At 37.6% G+C, this 24341-nt stretch overlaps 1 protein-coding gene and 1 long non-coding RNA gene across 2 annotated transcripts in view; both read right to left on the bottom strand.

Annotated features, from left to right (window-relative positions):
• Positions 1-13390: 13390 nt before the first annotated feature.
• On the bottom strand, positions 13391-14285 carry LOC121515872. Its single transcript, XR_005992426.1, has 3 exons — positions 14168-14285; positions 13888-13936; positions 13391-13805 (listed from the first exon to the last, which is right to left on the bottom strand). It is a non-coding gene; the product is annotated as an uncharacterized LOC121515872 (long non-coding RNA).
• Positions 14286-17042: 2757 nt separating this feature from the next.
• LOC121516765 (cadherin-related family member 2-like) overlaps positions 17043-24341 on the bottom strand; it is a 36921-nt gene continuing 29622 nt past the window's right edge. Inside the window, exons 16-17 of the mRNA XM_041798176.1 lie at positions 22285-22414; positions 17043-17144 (exon numbers count right to left, since the gene is read on the bottom strand). Of these exons, the coding sequence (XP_041654110.1) occupies positions 17043-17144; positions 22285-22414 (232 nt within the window). The remainder of the gene's footprint in view (positions 17145-22284; positions 22415-24341) is intronic.

Genomic DNA, 24341 nt, shown 5'->3' with positions numbered 1-24341 from the left:
ATATATATATATATATAAGGGATGATTTTCAAGATGATGCCTCACTCTGAGTGACTTGAGCAAATGGTTAGTGAGTGATTCTTAAGCTGTTCCATAACTGACCTCACAAAACGGGATGGAGAGAACAGGCCTAGACTTTTAACTTTACTATAGAACTAAACATGTAGAAAGTATAGGGAAAATAGAACATGGAATCGTATTTCAGTTTGCATTACACTTAATGAGATAGGAAAAATTAAGTATACTACTCATAAATAAGAATGGTTTATAGGTTGTGCTTAGCTGTAGCTGGTAGTGGTATTCATTTTTAGATGTTTAAATTACTCTGTACCTACTGGGAACACAATCCTTAGTACACAAAGTGAACAAGACAGGGACAAATCTAATAACGTTATAGAAGATTAAATTGATGTTATTTCCATGACAAAAAAGTACCTTTACAGTCAGGGTAACAGTGTCTATGCCACCCAAATCCTCTCTGTCAATTTCTGACACCACATATATGACACCTTCATCATACAAGATCCCAAACAAGCCATCTACTGAGGAATCTGCAGAGCAATGGGTAAAAAACACAGAAGGATGTAAAATCATTAAACACAATATAATTCCTTTTTCTAGTTTAAAGGCTAACCTTCGATGGTATAGATGATTTTGTCATTGACTTCTGTGTCCTGGTCTACAGCAGTCACTTTAAGCACTGACTGGCGCTGGAAGGACAAAATAGATTATCCAGAAATTGAGGAAGAATCCTTATTTACACAAAACTTCACAGTCAGTACGTTTGTAGCATTTACAATACAATATGCTGAATCTTTTTCACATATGTCACAGAAAGAAATATGATGATGTGTTCTATATTATATTTTAAATCAATGGTAGACAATACTGGTACGATGACATAATTTTGATTTCTCTTTTATTCTTTTACCAAAACTTCCAGTCCCAAAACATGGAAGTAAGTTAGTGTTTTAGCACTTCCAGTTCCCTCTCCTGAAAGGCTATGGGATTTTTGACTTTGTTTTCTGTTAAATGCCTGAAATGAGGTCTGTGATGAACACAAGCTCAAGTAATTTTTAACATTTTTGTATGACTTAAAGCGTTTGTCGGGACCAATTACGTCATCATGCTGAGTGCGGCAACTGAGCCTGCTGCTATCTCATATCCTGGTGATGACGTTAATTCTGTCAACCATGTTGAAGATTAGTATTAGGGGTGGGAATCACTAGTGGCCCCACGATACGATATTATCATGATACTTATGCCACAGTTCAATATTATTGCGATTTTAAACATTTTGCAATACACAGAGTATTGTGATACCATATATTGCTACCAATACATTTTTTTCAACTGTTTAGCTGATTTAGCATTAGCCTTGCCTTCATTTTTATCTTATTACAGCAGTATTTTATTTTCATGCACTCCTTGCAAATCCTATATGTCATGTCCATGTTGTTTGTGTCCTGCTTGCATTCCTAATCTCCTTTCTCTAGTGCTGCTGTATTGTTGTACTAACTTTCTCCTGCTCTATGACTGTCACCTCTGCCAACCACTAGACAAAGGGCGCCACAGCATCATCAAGTGGACAGAAAAGCAACTAATGTTATTTATCCAGTATCATAGACTTCAGTTCATATTAGCAATTAATTTGAAAAAAATCTATACTTGGCAGACAAAACAATATGATATATCACCTAGTAAAATATCACAATACTATGCTGTATCTTGTTTTCTCCCTTACACCTATTCAATATAGCATGACATTAGCTTTTAACTTTCATCAATTATTTTACAATTATTTTACTGTTGCAGGACAATAAAATCCATGAGTACTCACCACAGGAGATTTCTCTAGTACCCTGCCAGTGTAAGGAGCACCAAGGAACTTTGGGTTGAGGTCTGGGACATCAATAACTGTGATGATGGCAAAGGTACTACTTGACAAGTATGTGGTCTCATTAAAATGACATCTACCTCCACCATCCTGTTAGGGGAAGACAAGAGTTACGCTGCTTTTACCACAAGATCTAATGATATTAAAGCAATGTTTGTTCAAATATATATACTAGGGAAACATTTTTATAAATATACCAGTTGGAGGAAATAAAAACAGGATCACAAATATCTTTGCAAATGCATTTTTTTCAGTATGAATGCACAATTAATATCAAATTAATCTTTTCAGACTACTGCTTTCTCCAAAAAAACAAGACTTCCCCTGCAATTCAAACTTTCAAGCCTCTTAAACTCTTTATGTTTAAGTCAAGTTAAATGAGCGAGCTAAAACCATAGTGAAAAACAAAACTTAATGCTTAACAGACCCCCCCATAAGTCTAGCCAAAAATAATATGTTATTCCACTCATCCATACATTTTCATTCAGGCTTTTTAAGGTAACCAAGGTGTCCCTCTCTCCAACCATGTTTGCCACCTCCTCCTGGGGGATTATGAGCCTCCATGCGAGTGGTGGCTCTACTCTGAAGCTCCCTTTGGATGTCTGAGCTCATCCTGACCTTTTCTCTATGACAGGGCCCATGCACCCTTTACAGGGCAGGGGGGAAGCAGCCCCTGATTGGCTGCTTGTGTGTGTGATCTCATTCAATCCTCACGCAAAAGGCAGTACTCACAGTAGTCAAATGTGCTTTGGCATGGTAAAGACTACCTGGATGGATGGATGGATGGATGGATGGATGGATGTATTGTTGTAAAAAGACACTATACTGAGAGAGAGGCTGTAGTGCATCTTAACAATGTTAGTTAACTTCCATACCATAAATGTAAGAAACATCTAAGTGCATGGATGGATATTTGGATCAAAGGCTTTCTGCGGTGAACCATGACAGAAACCGGAAGGAAGTTGAAGAAAAAAACATTCTGATACCGAAACTGAGGTGCTTGTGAAGGGGTGGTTAAACAACACTGACTGTTAGGTTATTGCAGCAGAAACATTCATAAACTAAAGAAAAAAAAATACAAACTGACACCATAATGCTGCTTAATTCATGCTTTCTACACCATGCAAAAAAAAATCTGCCATTATACAAAAATTTCAGTCAAAGACTGTAGAAGAAGAATGGGACAAAAACTGTGTGATATCAGCCAGATGATTAAAATAGGCAGACTCAAACAGCTTTTGAAGCCCACCCATGGCGGCTTCCATATTGAAATAGATGTCAACCAAACTTTGGATTAACCTAACAGCAGACAAGAGCCCGCCCACCGAGCTCGACTTCCTGTCAGCTAAGCAATCACTAGAGCTAGCCTTCTTCTGATAGCGTCTGCCGATCAGGCCCGCTGTCAATCAAATTAGATGTGCCAATCAGTGCAGAGTGAAGTTTTTCCTTAATATAATCAAAACGATTGTGATAAAAAAAATTCAACCGCCATACAGTGAGAGAACATGAAGACATTGGCTAATGAGACATGTTTCGTTTGAACCAGTTTATTTCTAGAGAAAATAATGGCTTTTATCCATAGACTGTAGAAAGAATTGGACAAACCCTGTGTGACGTCAGCTGTCTGCTTACAATAGGCGGAGTAAAACAGCTTTTGAAGCCAATCCATGGATGCTTTCATATTGAAATTGTGGTCTCATCCGAACTTTGGATCAACCTAACAGCCCGCCCACTAAACGTGACTTCCTGTCAGCTAGCTAGCTAGCATTCTGGTTGACGGAAACGTAGCCTCTGCCTGTCGAGCTATCTGTCAATCAAATGAGACGCGCCAATCAGCATGAAGTGAGGTTTATCCTAAGTATAATCCAAATGTTCGTGGTACAAAAAATTCATCCCCCATACAGTGAGAGCACAGTAAGACACTAGCTAATGAGACACGTTCGGTATTTTGAACCAGGCTGTAAACCAGTTTATTTCTAGTGTAAAAACCAACTGTTTAACAGGTGCCCAGACGGGACCTCCGGTGTCCCTGCAGCCAGCCTCAAGTGGACACTCGTGGTATTGCAACTTTTTGCACTTTCACATTGGCTTCATTTGTCAGGACCGGAGGTTGCCGCTTGTTTTTTAACGTGTGTGTATGTGACTTCTGTTGTCCCTGCAGCCAGCCTCGAGTGGACACACATCTTGTTTGCCCTAGAATTTTGAAATTTAGTTCACATATTCAGCACAGTTAACCTGACATGCCAGATAGATGTGTTTTACACATCCATCTGGGAAACCTCTCATATACAGCGTTTGGGAAAGGGCAGAGGCTTTGAAAAAAACTCAGACGGTGATTGGATGAACGTTTTGTCTGTTCAATGTTGATTTTATGGTTTTGCTTTAGTGCCACCTAGTGTAAGATGCCAGTAGCACATTGAAAAATAAATGTCCAGCATTGATCCCAGTGATCGAAAAAGTCAGCGGGTCATTTTCTACATCTGATGCAACTATAGTGAATGCATGATCACCTTTGAAAACAAAATCAGAGGGATAAATAAACACAAACAGTTTTCAGGTGTCATGTCACTAGTGGTATAAAAATATAATAACCTACCCACTGGTGTGTCTTCACATATAGCGTAGACAACGACATCCACTGTCGGAGGGGCATTTTTTGTGCGATTATTTATTTCTTTAGGAGTGTTATCACCTGTAGGAGCAGTTTTGGAACTTGCTGTATGTGCTGTGAACAAACCAAAAAATATTAAAAAGGTGTCAACTTTGATAACAAGTAACAAGTTGATTTTGTTAATAATAAACAGAAGTATTAACGCTAACCTTTAGGGTTATCTTGATCTGATTTCAGTAATAAATGTCCAAATGCATTAGAATTATAAAGGTCCATAGACTGTTTGACATGTACAAATGATAGATATTTTTGGGGGATGTACTGTGCCTCTGTAAGTGCAGTTGTAGTCATTTCACTCCTTTCCTTGATTTCCAGATGAAGAGCTGGTCCAGATGGGAACGGACATTCTCCTGTCTATTGCTGGCATCAGACCAAAACACCGGGAAAGAAAGGCCTACGCTGAGCAGAGAGTTGTAGTGGACTTCAGTGAGTGGGTAAATCTACCTATGACCAGTTCTGATAAAATATCACATCCTCTTTAATAGACTGTAACACCCACCTTTATGCTGATGATACAATTTTATATTGTTTTGCCAATACTGCACATTCAGCCATTCAAACCCTTCAGGAAAATTTCAATAAATTACAACACGCCTTGTTTGATTTAAGACTGATTCTCAAACCTAGCAGGACCAAATACAGTATCTCACAGAAGTGAGTACACCCTTCACATTTCTGCAAATATTTAATTATATCTTTTCATGGGACAATACTGAAGAAATGAAACTTTGATACAAAGTAAAGTAGTCAGTGAACAGCTTTTACAACAGTGTAAATTTACTGTCCCCTCAAAATAACTCATCACACAGCCATTAATGTCTAAACCGCTGGCAACAAAAGTGAGTACACCCCTAAGTAAAATGTCCAAATTGGGCCCAAAGTGTCAATATTTTGTGTGGCCACCATTATTTTCAAGCACTGTCTTAACCTTCTTGGGTATGGAGTTCACCAGAGCTTCACAGGTTGCCACTGGAATCCTCTTCCACTCCTCCATGACGACATCAGGGAGCTGGTGGATGTTAGAGACCTTGCGCTCTTCCACCTTCCGTTTGAGGATGCCCCACAGATGCTCAATGGGGTTTAGGTCTGAAGACATGCTTGGCCAGTCCATCACCTTTACCCTCAGCTTCTTTAGCAAGGCAGTGGTTGTCTTGGAATACTGCCCTGCTGCCCAGTTTCTGAAGGGAGACGATCATGCTCTACTTCGGTATGTCACAGTTCATGTTGGCATTCATGGTTCCCTCAATGAACTGCAGCTCCCCAGTGTTGACAGCACTCATGCTGCCTCAGACCATGACGCTGCCACCACCATGCTTGACTGTGGGCAAGACACACCTGTCTTTGTACTCCTCACCTGGTTGCTGCCACACGCGCTTGACACCATCTGAACCAAATAAGTTTATCTTTGTCTCATCAGACCACAGGACCTTTAGAAGAGGCTTCCTTCTGGGACGACAGCCATGCAGACCAATTTGATGCAGTGTGCGGAATATGGTCTGAGCACTGACAGGCTGACCCCCCACCCCTTCAACCTCCGCAGCAATGCTGGCAACACTCATACGTCTATTTTCCAAAGACAACCTCTGGATATGACGCTGAGCACATGCACTCAACTTCTTTGGTTGACCATGGCGAGGCCTGTTCTGAGTGGCACCTGTCCTGTTAAACTGCTGTATGGTCTTGGCCACTGTGCTGCAGCTCAATTTCAGGGTGTTGGCAATCTTCTTATAGCCTAGGCCATCTTTATGTAGAGCAACAGTTCTTTTTTTCAGATCCTCAGAGAGTTTTTTGCAATGAGGTGCCATGTTGAACTTCCAGTTACTAGTATGAGAGCGTGTGAGAGTGATCAATCCAAATTTGACACGCCTGCTCCCCCATTCACACCTGAGACCTTGTAACACTAATGAGTCACATGACACCAGGGAGGGAAAATGGCTAATTGGGCCCAATTTGGACATTTTCACCTAGGGGTGTACTCACTTTTGTTGCCAGCGGTTTAGACATTAATGGCTGTGTGATGAGTTATTTTGAGGGGACAGTAAATTTACACTGTTATACAAGCTGTACACAGACTACTTTACATTGTGTCAATGTTTCATTTCTTCAGTGTTGTCCCATGAAAAAATATAATTAAATATTTGCAGAAATGTGAGGGGTGTACTCACTTTTGTGAGATACTGTACATGTTATTCTCCAGAGCCACAGGCATCAACGACAATCATTTCACATCACCACTCACAACATTGAAACAGTATCTGAGTATAAATACCTTGGTATTTGGTTAGATTTGGTTAGATGATTATTTCGGACAAAATAAACTGACTCGGTGTGCAAAGGCCTTCAAGGTGATTTATTTCATAAGTTACTGCAAAATCAATCTGTTCATGAGAAGAATTCAGATCACTGAAAATGACTTTAGCAGACATTGAATTCAGTGGAAGATAAAGGCCTCAATAATATAATAATAATATTTTTTCTAATGAATGTTCATTTTACATGCTAACAGACATATGCCCAGTTCTATTAATATGTTACATCAAATGACATTCAAATATATCAAAAACTCACCATTAGTTAGGCTGAGAACATACAACAAGCACATCAACATATTTCTTGAGAATCCCCTCATGTCTGAAAGTAAAAAGAAAGATTTAATCATAGATATGACGACATGTATCACTGGTTTTAGCTGTAAAAAATGAGCTTCCAACCTCTGAAACTATCAAGAATTTTAAAGTATCATTCATCACAAATCATGGATTATGCTGAAATACAAGTGAATCCGTCAAGTTTTTCCCGTGTTTAGAATACACTGACTGTGCAGACTAATGGTTCACCCTAATATAGACAGATTTAAGATAGATGTCACAGTTGCATCACAGCAGTTGCACACTTGTCCTGATGGAAGAAAAACAGAGAAGCAATCCAGATATTTGGTGTAAGGGTGACATGGCTCTTCATGCCTTAGGGTGCCAGAATAGGAAAATAATAGAGCTGTCAAAAGATCACAGTTTTTGATTGCAATTAATCTCAGGATTTTCTGCAGTTTATCATGATTAATCGCAACTTTTGTATTGCATAAAAAAAAACAAACACTATTGTGTATTTAAAACTGTACATGTGTCATTTCTGGATTTTTCCACTGCATCTTAAAATAGGGGTAACTGACTTAGAGCTTAGATACAGACCTGCTTATATTGGTAGATGAAGACTTTACCATGGAAAAAATAAAGTTGTTGCATATTGAAAAGGAAATAAGTGAACTGTTAAAAGGGTTTGATATCACAAGGTTCAGGTGAGTCTTGACTTGTCTACTGACCTGTCTGTGAGAAATGAAATTAAAGTGAAATGAGACATCAAAGAGCAGTGGTGGACTTATTTTACACCAGTGTGGCTGCAGGGAGATGCTGCAGTGGTTTAACCAGTTTGTTGAAAGGGCTACTAAAGCATGCGATAAATTGCGATCAAAAGAATTAGTGCACTAATTGTAGATTGTAGTTGAGTGTGATCAATGTAATTTATCTTGACAGCCATAGAAAATCATAGAAATATTGCCATAAAATACTGTGGTCAGACACTCTTTGAACCTAAATGCAGGTATGTCTGGTTAGTAGTGGCAGCATTTAAAGTATTTTTCATTGTTCTAACAAGCAGTACATAACTACACAAATAGTCAATAAAGAGTTAAAGGGGACATATTTTATCCTTGTAAGACAAGTTTGTATTGGTCACAGAGGTCCCCAAAACATGCCTGTGAAGTCTGTTGCTGAAAAACCACTCCAGTGTTGGATTATTACACATCTATAATCCCCTCCGTTTCAGCCCTGCTCAGAACAAGCTGTTTCTGTGTCTGTAGCTTTAAATGTTACTGAGCCGTCTGACTCCGCCCCTCTCAGGAAATGGATGTGGCTCTCCTAATTGTCTGCTCAGCTGGCAGCTGAGAGGAAGATCAGGAGATGAGGGTGGAACTTGCATCCAAGCAGGGAGGGCCAACTGAATTTGGGGGCGGTGCTAAAGTGGTTTTTGCATAGTATGCCCCCTTTTAAAACTAATCCAGCCATTTAAGGGCAATCTATTGTAGCTGTTTGACATCTCACAGTTCCCCTGCTGCTGGGAAGGCAGTACACTTGTCCTTAATCACAAAAACCATCAGAAAAATCTCTGAATTCAGAGTACTGGACATGGCAGCAAATTGCAAAACTGCATGTGTGAATATGCGTTTTCTTTAGCAAATATGCTTTATATCTAAACCAGCCACAAAGAGATTTAAACCCAGCATAATTTTGGCCATATTGTGGGCTTGAACAGCTCAAGAAAAAAAATCCAGCTAAAGGTTACATTGTTACTGAAAGACACCTCATCTTCTGCTGACAAACAACTCAAATAAATGGAGACAGCCTCCATATGGACCAGAACTTTCTGATGTGAATCAACTGCATGTTAACTTTCTGTCACCCATCACTGTGGACCAACACAAAAATGAATGATTAGCATACAATAGTAAAATTTGGCATGTTCAGTTTTTAAATTAGCATTTCATATTGTAATGCTGAGCATGGCTGGGTGGCACTGTTTTAAGCTGAAAGCTTTTGAATTTGCTCTAAATAAGTTTTTCCCTCATTGGATAATATTATCATATCAAAGCACAGAGTCACCTTTATATTTTCTCTGAAATTCAGAAATGGTTCGAAGTCTGCAGAATTCTTTCTGTTATGAACCATCAAATTTCCCAGGTCATCATTTCATGCTATTTTAAGACATAATTTTGATTTTGGACTTGTGTATTATAAACCATTTTAATGGTTTATGAATTTTTTATTAACTAAATTTTCGATTTTATGTGTACATTGTACATCATGGTGACTGTACTGATCTCATTTATAATTTTTCCTTACATTATTCTGATTCTCCATTATCATAGAAAAACAAATCAATTTTAAGCTGGACGTAACATCAAAGTGTAGGCCTCTGTAATTTTTTCTCCATGTAGCAAATACAGTAGCAGCAATTGACAGGTTAACAATTCAATACCTGAACATGAATAATACAGAAGTTCTTTACCGTGAATCCTGCTGTCTCAAAGGTCTTAATTCTGAAGTCCCATGTTTATTGTTTAAGCGTCTGGTTCCAGCTCTTCTTTATTAAGTCACACTTTAAACAGTGATGGTGTTTCTTCACCACCAACACTCAACTGTGAGTCTCACCTTCACCAACTTTTTTATGAGTCTTTGTCTTTTAATCATCCTTGTGATTATTATCATGAGGCTGTAAACATAAATGATTAATGTACAAGGAAGCACTGCCAATTTTTTTGTACTAAGCCTCTTTTTATCTGGTCAGAGGATGTTAGTGGAGCATATTCCTGAATGTAATGGCTAGAAGAAGTTCACATGTGGACCACTTTGCTCTCATACAGGGTGACATTATGGCTTCTTATGTCTAGTTAGAAATAAATAAATCAACAAAGAAAACAGAAAGCACAATTAAAAGTCTAAATTCAGAGGGAGACACAGGAGGATAAAGACATGTTTCCTGACCAAGCAAGAAGTAGAATGAGGGATCACAATCCCTGCACCGCCCACTCAAGGCCCCTGTGAGCACTCCACTCCATCATCACATGCACGCACAGGTTAGGGTCAGGGTTATTGAAGTCAAATTAAAGTTTTAACTAACTCAAATTTTGCTTTCAGGCAAAGTAAAAAAAAAAAAAAAAATTTTAAAGCAAAAACCCTGCAGGGTTTTTCCTGGCACAAATTTGGGCAGAGGTGGTACCATTGTGATCATGCAGACCCTGGCCCTTCTGGGGGCATGCTTCACCGGGATATTTTTTTTTTTACATTTGAGTTATGTAACATCAATCTAGTGCACATTGAGAGCAAAATTAAGATGCTGGATCTCTGAGAAAAATGTTTTGCTCTACAGTTTATGCTCTTGTACTTAAATCAGAGATGCACTGATTGATCATTTCTAATTTTGAACTCTTTCCTGGCCTGACCTCCTGATAAAGTTTTTGGATGGTAACAGTTTTTTGTCCTTAAAAAGCTTTTATTAAAATAGACAGTTTTTTTTTTAACCCTTTCTTTAATGGATGTTCAATACTAGTTCGATACTAAAACACTGATATAACTGGTTATGTAGGTTGTGTTACCTACATGACCATCACTGATTTTAACTGAAACTAATTTCCACCAGATAATTGTGTTACACCCTTTATTTCATTTTGCCTTTATCTCACAACTTCTGCTGGATTTGATTTTTATGACTGCAATTAAATTATCTATTAATTTAGTGTTGTATTAAATTATCCACTTGAATAATTTGTGATTTAATTTCTGGTTTACATCAACATACTACACAGATTAACAGTCTGTCTATCCTTCTTTGTCTAATATAAATTTTTTGATAAATAAAAATCATAGAAACTCTGAAGTTTCCTGTAGCTGCAGCTGCTGACTGGATGAATATAATATGCCTTACAAATACACACTCTCACTGTTTACTTCAGCTGTTGCCTTACATCTTTTACCTGACCGTCTCTCTCCTTCTCTCTGATTGAACAGGTTTGTGGGTGTGTCTTTAGTTCACACACACACAGGGCAGCACCCATCCGTGCTGTGTTCGTCCGCTGCATCTGCTGTAGGGAAGAAAATCTAGGAAACTCTTGGTCCTTCTCTTCCTCTTTGGCAGTTTTTGCAGTGATTCCTGGTGTGCTGCTGCTGATACAGGGCTGCCATATCAGTGAAATATTGCAATTTCAGTTCAAAACAACATCTACCTGGTGCAATACTTGTCAGAAAATAACAGTTTCCTGACATCACAGTGCAAAGTGAAACTTGCAGTCTTTCACTGAAGACTGAATATTTGAAGGTTGTTTAAAAAAATTATTTGTGGTAACATTGCAATGCAAAAAAAAAAAAGGTATTTCAACTGCAGTTTCAGTCCTGTTTTTCTGAATTGATACAATCTATTGATGAATAAACAAGAAAAAAACTCTCTGTCCAAATATTAAAATGCCTTTATTTTAACAGCATGGTCACATTTTGACCTTAAAAACACACTTTGCACATTTCGGTATCAGGAAGTCAAACAAACAGAGGCTAGCAAGCTACTCTTTAAAAGCAATACTGACAAATAGCAACATGCCACTTGGGCCTACAGGTAAATGGCCTGCAGAGGTTGTAAACATCAAAAACCTCCATCAGATAGTGTTAATTCAGGTCAGTGGAAATGCAAAAAAACTCACCCACAGAATTATATACATACAGTGCTTAACAAATTTATTAGACTACCTGTCATATTTGTCTCAGAGACCATCCAGCATCATGAAGTGCTTTAATGTGGACTCTTTCATTTTCAGTGAGCTCTCCAAGTTTTACCATTTTGAACAGGAATGAGGAATTTCAAACTGAATTCACCTAAGTTTGAGCTTGCTTCTCTGAGAAGTCAGAAATGAATCAAGCATAACATTCAACCACTAAAACTCATTTTTCTGTTCAGGAATGCAAGTAAATAACTATAATTTGACATATTAATCAAGGAATAATAGTGTCCTTTACTATTTTTTCACTTTTTTTTGTAAATCAGTAAATTTGAAAATTAATGGATAACACTAATAATTATATTTTAGCATTAAAAATATCATTTGGGTTAAAGAGCTTCTACATAGTGGTATATTAACCATTACAGAAACATAAAAAAAATGATCTTGGTAATTACCAATACTGTTAATTTAGGGCAGCTGTGGCATAAACCTTACTTTGGTTAGGGTTAGGGTGGTCTAATAAATTTGTTAAATACACACAATGATATACAGAGCATATACAGAGCAATGCAAAAATAACATACCACTGGTTAGATGATGTAAATAAAAAAAAAAAAAAAGAAATTCAACTTTTAAAATACTGATAAACAATATTTACAAAAAACATCATGAAAATGTAACTTTTTTATAGTTTCGTGGCCTGTAGTTTGTAAATCCAAAAATCTCCCAGTAGATTCGGTTTCCTTTGTCTGTCTCCTTTCCTGATGGGATGTGATCAATGCTAATAGATCGGAATGTTGCTGGGTTGCTGTTGTGGAGTTCAATTTAATGTCTTTCCATAGGATAGTTTATTTTTCCAGTTTCCCATCTGCCAGTGTGAAATACTTTGCAGTTCAAACATTACAGCTTGTAATGACACATGTTGAGTCACAGTTAATGAAACGATTGTATTATTTTTTGTAAAATAGTCTGAAATGTTTTTGTCTGTATGGCATTAGTACAGTGGTTGCAGTGACTTTATTTTTTAAAACCCTTTGTTTTCTGGCCCAGCCACTTTATTCATCATTTTCATGAATCCCATTTCCAAAGAGCATCTCAAACAAACTTTTTATTGAGTGCATGAAGCACAAATCTCTATAGTTTTCTGATAAGATGCTTTTTTTTTTTTCTTTTTTTTTTTTTAGTTTTTAAAGTAAATAGTACTCGGTCACTTTGTAGATTTTCTGTGATTGTACTCAGATTATTTGACAATCATCCCTTAATCTGCAGAGTTTCCCAGAATGCCTTTGAGTGAAGTTACTGTCCAACTTAGAGAAGTCCCAACCGTGGGGAGCAATCATAACATACCTTCACCGTCCACTAAATTAGGTACACCTTGTGAGTATTGGGTTGGACCCCTTTTTTTCTTCAGAACTCTCTTAATTCTTTGTGGCATAGTTTCAACAAGGTGTTGGAAACATTCCTCAGAGATTTTGACTCATACTGACATGATAACATCACACAGCTGCTGCAGATTTGTGCGCTGCACATCCATGATGCAAATTTCTTGTTCCACCACATACCCAAAGGTGCGCTTTTGGATTGAGGCCGTTGGAGTACAGTGAACTTATTGTCATGTTCAAGAATGGTGCATTATCCTGCTGGAAGTAGCCATGAGAAGATGGGAACACTGTGGTCATAAAGGGGTGGACATGGTCAGCAACAATTCTCAAGTAGGCTGTGGCGTTTAAACGATGCTCAGTTGGTACAAAGGGGCCCAATGTGTGCCAAGAAAATGTCACCCACACCATTACACCACCACCAGCCCGAACTGTTGCTACAAGGCAGGATGGATCCATGCTTTCATGCTGACCCTACCATCTGAATGTCACAGCTGAAACAGAGACTCATCAGGCCAGGCGACATTTTTCCAATCTTCTATTGTCCAATTTTGGTGAATTGTAGCCCCAGTTTCCTGTTCTCAGCTGGATCCACTTCTGATGAGGGGCAGATATGGTTTTAAACAACTACATACACTTGCATTTTTAAAACAGTTAATACTTTGAAATGCAAACTCACCATTCTAGGTTGTGTCCTAGAGTTAAAACTGACTTCCATGGAGCTGATACTTGAGTAGAAAAGAAGAAAAGAAGAGATCATTCTCCTTAAGCACAACTAATCATTTCAGAAAGGGTGTTGTTATATTCTATATAGAGAGCATTTTCTTGCAGCAGAAAGTAACCTCTCTATTGTAACCTGCAGATAAGCAAACTGTGAGGAAATGTTCACCGGGAAACATGCTGAGTGCTACATCTGGGAGAGTGAGACCATAGCAGAGTTAAAAAGGGTTTTTGTTTACCTGACTGTCTCCACATCAGAGCTCCTCTTCTTCTCCAGGACCACTATGTTGGCAGATTTCATGGCTTTGGCTACCTCCACCTTCCTGCTGGAGCTCTAGGCAGTGGGCTGAGACTGTGTGTTTGCTTTAGTTTTTGAAAATAATGATCTCCACTGAGGGAGGGGCCAGATTTCTCAAATTATGAAGATTATTTTACATCATTCAGATTCTGTTTAATGCCACTCAAAATACTTGCACATTGTTTCTAATATCATAATCTAAAGTTTTTTAATCTTCCAGGCTAACACCACTACCTTTTATAGTGTTTGGCCTATAGCAGGCTACGATTCTTACAGTGCGGGTGCAATTAGCTAATCAGAGGTTGTGTCAAACTGTGAGCTGGTATTCACCACTGAAGAACAGAAGCAGTTAGCTGCAACCTGCATAATCCCTCAACCAAACGTTGTGCTACTGTCCAGATATTCAGCAAGTAAGAGGTAAGTTTGTGTTATTGCAAACAGACTATGAAGCTCCTTTGTTCCGTAAACATCATGTTCAAACGTATGTCGACTCAATGTGAGAGTAAGGGTAGCGTGAGCTAATGCAAAGTACCATGCATAGCATCATCATAATAGCATAATGCTAATCACATTAATGATAATTAAAACGGTAAAGGTACTAAAAGAACTAAATTATTGATTAGTGATGATGTCTTTACAAGAACATCAAGACTTTTTTTTTTTTAATCTGTTTAAGTGACCTCAGCTTGTTTATCATGTGATGGTGTTGCCGAAATTTCTGATGCCCATGCAATGAAGTTAAAAAGTTGGTTTGGTACAAAATCTATGGTATTGACCAAGTAGCAACCCCTGGTCCTCAAAAGTGAAGCCAATGCTGAAGTGCAAAAAATTACAATACAGCGAGTGCCCACTTGAGGCGGGCTGCAGGATTGTGGCTCTTGCATTTCTCCTTCACTGTCAGGGAAATGAGGATGAGGAACAAAGGGAGGAGAAGGCAGAAACCTCATGGATCATCTCCTCAGCTCTCAGACTGTCGACATAAAGTGTGTTGTTGAAATGTTGCTGTTTGAAACTTAAAAAATGAATGTGACTTTTTAAATCTTACCTTTATAGAAAGACACTTGTTTATCCACTCTCTTTGTTTAACTATGTCTTTTAAGAGCATATTAAGCTGAGATGGACAGCGCACTTTCTGCTTTTCCAAGAGCTTCTCTTCAACCACTGTTTCACAAACGTGCCTGTACCCATTTCATCTGTGTCTGATTTGTCATTGTTGTTTTGACAGGTAATGTGTATAATCTCTGGAGCAGCTGAAGTGATATCATACTTTGCTTGCCACCAAGTCCCTGTCTCTGGTTTGTAGAAGCACACCCTGATCTCTTTCTGGAGCTGCAAGGAGCAACTTTCCTGCAGTGAGTGGTACAAACGGAATTTTTTTTTTTTTTTTTTAAATTTCTTTTCTGACTGATAAAAACGGTGTGACTTTCAATAGGAGCATAAACATTTATGTAGAAATGATGTTTTTTTAGTAGTGACAGTCTTAAAAAATATATTTGAATTTTCAGACTTTGCAACACAATAACTTAAAAATGGTACTACTTCTGTACTCACTATTTGGCCTCTAGAAAGAGGAAGTCTTGTTATTGTTGGTAAAAATTTTGGTGTTTGTAGCTAAAAACAGGCCCCGATAGACCCTAAGCCATCTTGTTTTGGTAGTGACATGAATACATGGGACAGTTTTTTGTATTTCTTGAATTCACAACAAAACCACAAGATCAATTTTAATTTTTCAACTTTCCATTAAAATAAATCAAAAAGATATATGAATAAACCCATTTGAATAAATAAAAAAAAAAATTAAATGACATTTTCTTTTATTGAAATTTAGGCGTAAGAGTTTGGGACAGCCACTTCCCAACACATAAAAATGGAGGATATTTTATATATTTAATTTAATGCTATCTGAACCAAAGCATTTGTTTTTATGTTTTTTACTGTAACCTCATATAAAGATGAATATGGTTGTACATAACTATCTAGATTAAATTAATTGATAATGAGTCCATTCATTTGTCTGACAGCTACGACAGAACTTTGAATACAAGGCATTTTTCCAAGCGCATTATTGGATGAAAACCCCAATTATGTCATGCGTGTCAGACCAAAACATAGGTGTCTGCACTATTTGCCGGTAAAAATAATTTCTAAAACTTATTGATTACAAACAAATGTGCAAGAAGTGAGTGTGGCATTTTTTTTTTTTTTTCTTTTTCTTTTTTTTATAAATTTATGATTTTCTTCATGGATTTCCTTATGGCTCCGCCCCGTCTACAGGATGAAATGTGATAAAATATTCTAAGTAAATAAATTAAAGAAACAATTTAATGTGTAAAAAATAAAGTTACATTGACAATGATTAATCTGTAAAACCAAACATCTAACATCAAAGGGGGTGAATACTTTTTAAAGGCACAGTAAGTCTACCACTGTTTCTTAATGTCTCATTTCACTTTCCAAAATTCACAGACAGCTCAGAGGACAGGTCAAAGGTCATCTGCTCCTTGTGATATCCAAAATTTAACTTTTAACCCTTAGTTTTTTGTTTTTTTTTCTAACCCATAACACATTCATTTTACCATGGTAAAGTTCATGTCATAATCTTTGATGTACCATCAATTCCTTATTTTCTTTAAAAATAAAAGAAGGTCTCTGTCCAAACAGGAAATCAATTATCCCTAACTGTTTCAATGCAAAATAGAGACATTTTAAAATGCTACAAAAATGAAATTTTTAGTTACAGTTTTAGAACCCTTTTGGTTTTTTTTTTGTTTTTTTTTATTATCATTGTTTTTAACTGCTTCAAAATTCTGTAGTACTTACATAAAACAAATTACAACAGCCACCAGCGAGATGAGGCCTCCCAGCACGCCCAGCACAATTTCCACTGTTTTGTCTGGTGGTTCTGAGGAACCGTCCCTCTGAAAAGAGAGTAGGAAAGAGAGGAAATCTCAGCAGTGGGGGATATAGAGGCTGTCCATGAACCAGCTGTAAACAGCAGCGTAGCTTTAGACAGCATCGTCTCAGAGAGGAATGTAGCTTGAGAGAGGATGGCCAACCGATGGCTGAGCACTGCAACCCCACATCAGATTAGCATTCAAAAGTAAAGCTTTTGATGACAAACATGACTAATATTCAGACAAATCCACAAAGACCACCAACCTGGGTGAACCCAGACCTGTTAAGCATTTTCCAGATGTCAGAAAAAGGCACAATACACTCGATGTGAACATAAGATGTTACTGAGCTGAATAGATACCAGAGACGTTAAATAAAGATAGAGAAAGAGAAAAAAAAAAAAACAATACCGTTAATCTTTAAACCAAAGACACGCATTACACCCAAGAAGAGCAAAAACTTTATCTCCAACTAGAGACTTTGATCAGCAACAAGAGCTGACCCCATCATTAGAAACTCTTAGACTTCAGACCTTCTACTTCACTGAGCATGAAAGACTGGATACTGAAAGTGATGCTGACAGAACAATCTCAGTATCAGCACACAGCAGTAGATCATACTGATCTAATGATAACAATGTTTCCAACATGGATAAGAGGAGGTGTTGTGCTGCTGTTTATAGTGATTAGTATTTGATACGTTTGATCATGGTCTTTCAATGCAGACACTTAGTGACACAGGGTTTGACTCAACTGCTTGTAACTGGTTTTATGGTTAACTTTATGACAGATCACAGGGTGTAAAGGCAACATTTAATCTGAGTTTTTATCTCTAACAAAGAGGTCTCACAGGGATCCGTTTTGGGGACTGTTTTATTCTATATTAATAATGTTGTTTCCTCCTTAACAGATTGTGATTTTCATCTTTATTCAGATGACATTATTTTACATTACTCTGCTGTTTCTGCACAGCTGGCTGTAGAAAAACTTCAACCTGCTTTTAACAGTCTACAACATGCTTTTATGGCTCTATAAACTTTTATGAATGAAGAAAAAACAAATTTCTGATCTTTTCTAAACATTGATTTTAGCAGTCTACAACTATCCACACTCTCTGGTAACAGTATTGAAGGGGTATCAGTGTATGAATATCTTGGTCTTTGAAAATCAATTACAAATAAATCTGCTTTTCCTCCTGATCATAAGAAAATTTTAGTTGAAGCTATTTTTCTGTCTGTACTTGATTATAGTGACATTGTCTATAGACATGCTGCTAGACTCTGATTAGCTCTCTGCTCTTAGATTCATAGCCAGGGATCCTTTCAACACTCATCACTGTGATCTGTATGAGATTTGTATGAGTTGGTTGATAAACACTTACCTACAGTCATGAACGAAAGTATTGGCACCCCTGGAATTTTTCCAGAAAAACACAATTTCTCCCAGAAATTGTTCCAAGTACAAATGTTTTTGGTATAAACATATTTATTTCCTTCATGTCCATTGTAACAACACAAAAAATCTGAAGAAAAAAGACAAAATTGACATAATTTTACACAAAACTCAAAAAAGTGGCCGGACAAAATTATTGGCACCCTCAACTTATTATTTGGTTGCACACCCTTGGGAAAAAAAAAATAACTGAGACCAATCTCTTCCTATAACCATCAACAAGCTTCTTACACCTCTCAACGGGAATTTTGGACCACTCTTCTTTTGCAAACTGCTCTAGGTCTCTCAGATTTGAAGGGTGCTTCTTGCAACAGCAATTTTGAGATCTCTCCATAGGTGTTCAATGGGATTTAGATCTGGACTCATTGCTGGCCACTTCAGAACTCTCCAGCGCTTTGTCTCCAACCATTTCTTGGTCCTTATTGCGGTATGTTTCGGGTCATTGTCCTGCTGGAACACCCATGACCTCTGACGCAGACCTAGCTTTCTGACACTAGGCCCTACATTGCGGCCCAAAATCATTTGACAGTCTCTAGATTTCATGATTCCTTGCACACAGTCAAGTCACCCAGTGGCAGCAGCAGCAAAGTAACCCCAAAGCATCTTTGAACCTCCACCATGTTTGACTGTAGGTACTGCATTCTTTCTTTGTAGGGTTCATTCTGTTTTCTGTAAACAGTAGAATGACCTGCTTTTCCAAAAAGCTCTACCTTAGTCTCATCTGTCCACAAAATGTTCTCCCAGAAGGATTGAGGTTTACTCAGGTACATTTTTGCAAACTCCAGTCTGGCTTTTTATGTCTCTTTGTCAGCAGTGGGGTTCTCCTCGGTCTCCTGCCATAGCGCTTCATCTCATTCAGATGACCACGTATGGTCTCAGCTGACACTTTTGCACCCTGACTCTGCAGGACAGCCTGAATTTGTGTGGAAGTTGACTGAGGATGTTTATCCACTATTCCAACTATCCTGCGTTGCATTCATTTGTCAATTTTTCTCTTCCGTCCACATTGAGGGAGATTAGCCACAGTTCCATGGGTTATAAACTTCTTGATTATATTACGCACAGTGCACAAAGGAATTTCTAAATCTCTGGAGATGGTCTTGTAACCTTGAGATTGTTCATATTTTTTCACAATTTTGCTTCTTAAGTCCTCAGACAAATCTCGGCTCCCCTTTCTCTTCTCCATGCTTGGTGTGACACACAGCCACACAACACAAAGGTAGAGTCAACTTTTAGACATTCTAACTGGCTTCAGGTGTGACTTCTATATTGTCAGCACCTGTTACTGCCACAGGTGAGTTTAAATGAGCATCACATGCTTGAAATAAAATGATTTACCCACAGTTTTAAAAGGGTACCAATAATTTTGTCCAGCCGCTTTTTTTGAGTTTTGTGTAAAATTATATCAATTTCGTCTTTTTGCTTCAGATTTTTTGTGTTGTTCCAATGCACATAAAGAAAATAAACATGTGTATACCAAAAACATTTGTAATTGCAACAATTTCTGGGAGAAATTGTGTTTTTCTGGAAAAATTCCAGGGGTGCCGATACTTTCATACATGTCTGTACCTCATCTATGTCCATTTTTTCTTTGCTGTGGGTGAGGTGAGGTTCATTTCAGAACACCTGAGCATACTGGTGAACTGACCGACAGCATCGGTGAGCCAGCACAGAGCAAAGTAAAGGCAGGGTTTTTACAGGGTAAACAAAGGAACATTAACAGAAAAGGGGTGGTCATTCTGATCAGCTAGAAGACAAAAGACAGGACACTTGCAGTGTCACTCAGAGGAAGAATTTACATACAGATGCACAGAATGATATGACCAATGGGAGGGGTCATCCAAAGGAAGGAAAGGGAAGTGACACCTGGGTGTCATAAGGTTCTGGAGGGCTAGATGATACAGGTGCATTTCAAAAAATTTGAACATCATAAAAAAGTTCAATATTTTTTGACACTCTTTTCTGAAAGTGAAACCCATATATTAAATAGACCTGTTACACATAGAGTGAAATATTTCAAGCCTTTATTTCCTTTACCCCATCTACTCATCTGCCTCAGTTTAAGAAGCCTGGTTTCAGCTCCACTCATTGCCAGATTATTCCATCCACTCTGTGGTATTAATTATTGGCCACTCTGTGCATTAAAAGTTCAGAATTATCTGCTTTATTGTAATTGTCAGTGATTCTAATTACCTTTTTTTTTCTCTGTGATCAGATCCTGGAACTCAAGCCATCAACTCAGCACCTGAAGTAACTCTTCAGCCCACGAAGGGCTAAAGGCCGGCTCAGACTACACAAATTAAGCCAGATTTAAGCACGACTGCAACATCGTCATCGTCATCGCTCATCGTCAAAACTTGAGCCCGATTTAGTGAGTCAGGAACGACTAACGATCTTGTAGTGTGACATGATTAACGACGTGTCCCAGACGCCCCATGGCCACGACTCAACAAGACTAGCATGTCAGAATTTTTTGTACATCATTGTATAGTTTGACACCCTTAACTGACGTCAACAACATGAATCCTGACATCTACCAACAGGAGGGCATTTGCTCCTTATCTTTGCTTCATCATTTACAAGATTTACCACTTTTGATCCCCTTTTATTCCCTATAACTAATGTGAACATTTTATTGTATTTACATTAGTACATGCATACCTTAAGTTCTATCTGAAGGAGAGCCAGTCCATATTATCCTCCTCTTGAGACATCCATAACTGTTGTCCATAATCCAATCCAAAATTTTTTCTTATTTTCCTTTTTTTACAAGCAAAAGACAGCTACAGTCACTTAGTGTTTCTGTTGTGGAGACAGTGTTGACGTCAGCATATGCTGAGCAGTCAGGATCACTCTTGTAGTGTGGCCAGGTTGTCAGCCATGATGGGACAAGATTTTTGTTGCATAGTCTGACATGGTGCTGTCATAAACGACCTGAGCCGGCCTTAACAGCGCCAGAATCTCAGTCTCCTCAGCTTTACCCAAACCCTACCAGCCGGCCATCAATCCTGCCATTCCCCAGTCACTGCAATAAACCTTCTCAAAACTGTTGATCTTCGTCTGTGTCTGCTTCTGGGTCCAACTAAAAAGAAACTTCAAGCCGTAACACATCATTCTTCTCTTTGCCTTTCCAAATCATGCCACCTGAGCTAAATTTCAAGTGTTTTTGAAAATTGTCTAAATACTTATGTAAATGTGATATTTCAGTTATTTTTTAATAAATACGCAAACATTTCTGAGATTCTGTTTTCACTTTGTCCTGATTGGGTGTTGAGTGAAGATTAGTGACAATAGAAATGTTTTTTTTTTTGTTTGTTTGTTTCATCTGTAGCATCAGGCTGCAACATAAGAAAAACAAAAAAATGAAGGGAGTCTAAATACTTTCTGGAGGCACTGTATATCTCTACTTGGAGCTGGTTCAAGTCCAACCTGTGGCTCCTTTTTCATGTCAAATAAAACCTTAAATAAACATATTAAAACCGAAAGATACTAAATTCATATTTCAGTGATCTACTATAACTACTTTTTGATATGAAATCATTTTAGTCAGGTTTCACTGGTGGGACATTGCCTGTTAACAGCTGTGGTAGAAGACACTACAAAAATATTCCCATGGAGTATTTTCTATCAAGCTGATAATGTGACCTAAAGAAAGTTCAACCTGAAAACAGATAACCCTTAAAAAAATCACACTCAAACTCATCATACTTACAATATCTATAAGTCCAAGGTCTTCCAGCTCAGAAGAATATTCTGGATCAGAGATCATCTCCTCCTTATCATCAGCGGTGAGAGTCGTTCCATCAGAGTAGACAAAACGTGCTATGATGATAGCTCCAGTCCTGAGAGGAGACTACAACTTACTTTCATTCATTATGAGACAAGAGGAACTATTTCAATCTTCTTATGTTGCTGCACTTATCCTCCTCAGAAATCCTCTATCAATGCTCAACAATAAGTTTACAAGTACAGTAGCACCACTCAGTGGACAAGAGCCTGTCTGCAGCTGGAGATCATTTAAGATTCCTATCAACACTAGCTAACAGTTCATGATTTGGATCTAAAAAGGAAACACTCCATTGTTTATTTATTTATGGTGTTTTAGATATGAAGTCACAGAGATAAGAAACTTACGTTGATTTTGCAGAAATCATAGAAACAATTTCAATGGCAGCATTGGTGGCAGCTCTCAACACTCTGAAAGATGGAGAAAAAAATTGTTGAAGAGAGAAAGATTTAAGTGAAGTGTTGACTAAATAAAACTATGAGGAAAAATCTCCTTCATTAGTTGCAAACTTTACTAAAGCATGTAGAAATGTACCTGATGATGTCCTCAAGTTTCTCTTCAACCTCTTCTACAGAAGATGAAAATTTAAGATGTACTTCATTCACTTCATCAACTGTGAGAATCTGTAAAATAACAATAAAGTAGAAGGCAAGTCATGTGAAGGCTTGATTACAGAGGAGGAGCTCCACTCTGCTATAATGTCCTTTAAAGCAGGTAAAAGCCCTGGATTAGATGGAATACCAATAGAAATGTATCAGACATTTTTTAATTTTATTAAGGCACCATTACTTTCCTGTTTTAATTTTACATATAGTATTGGTTATCTGTCTAACTCTCAAAAAGAGGGCTTAGTTTCCCTACTCCTAAAACAAGAATCAAACGGTCAATATAAGGACCCAGTACATCTTAAAAACTGGAGACCAATCACACTGCAATGCTACGATGTTAAAACACTTGCTAAGTGTATAGCCCATCGTCTAAAAAAAGTGTTACCAGATATTATACATCAAGATCAATCCGGCTTTTTTCAGGGTCGTTTTATTGGCAATAATATCAGGCAACTGTTAGAATTTATGGAAGATTATGAATCAAGGAAAAAGCCAGGTCTGATTTTTATTGCTGATTTGGAAAAGGCCTTTGACAAAATTCGTTTTGATTTCATTTTCAAGTTTGTTTTTTTTTTTTTTTTTTTAATTTTAGCAAATCAAGACTTTTCAAGACTTTTGAACAAAGGATATTTGGTTTCTTCTGGAATCAAAAACCAGAAAGGATTAAAAGAGCTGTTATATAGCTACAACAAAAATTATGTGGTGGGTGGGTTCAAATTATTAAATGTCCAGGTGCTGTGCCTTAGTTTAAAGGCTGCTTTTGTTCAAAAAATGTATCTGAATAAGGACTGGTTTTTATCCAGGTTACTGGAAAGTATTCATCCACTATTCGAGAAAAGACTTTACCCTTTTTTTTGCAAATTCAGCCTTTTCACATGGGTTTATGTGAAAACATACTTAGAAATTCATCTGTGTTTTTAAAAGAGGTAATTCAAAGCTGGTTGTGTTTTTAGTTTAATCCTCCAGAGGGCAGAGACGAGGTCCTGCAGCAGGTTATATGGTTTAATTCCGATATCCCGATTGAAGGGAAGCCACTGTTTTGGAAGAGGCTTTTTCAATTTGGTATTTTGTATATAAATGACCTTGTTAATGAAGAGGGAAAACTTGTGAGGTATAACCAATTTACTGAACTATACGGTTCTATTTGTTCTCTTCAATCCTTTAACCAATTAGTTTCTGCTATTAAAATGCCCTGGAAAAGAAAAATTAATTATTGAAATTCTAAATTACTTGTCTGCCAGCCAACTCTAAAAAACTACAGATGGTTTCAAAACACTAACATTAACAGAAATATTTACAATTTTTATTTAACGTAATGCTCTGCAGGAAATATCCCATATGGTACTTATAAAAAATGGGAGGATATTTTAGACT

This window comes from Cheilinus undulatus, linkage group 10, assembly GCF_018320785.1.
Source record: "Cheilinus undulatus linkage group 10, ASM1832078v1, whole genome shotgun sequence".
Taxonomy (NCBI): domain Eukaryota; kingdom Metazoa; phylum Chordata; class Actinopteri; order Labriformes; family Labridae; genus Cheilinus; species Cheilinus undulatus.
Note: the sequence above shows the minus strand (reverse complement) of the source record. Positions and strands in the feature narration are given on the sequence as shown.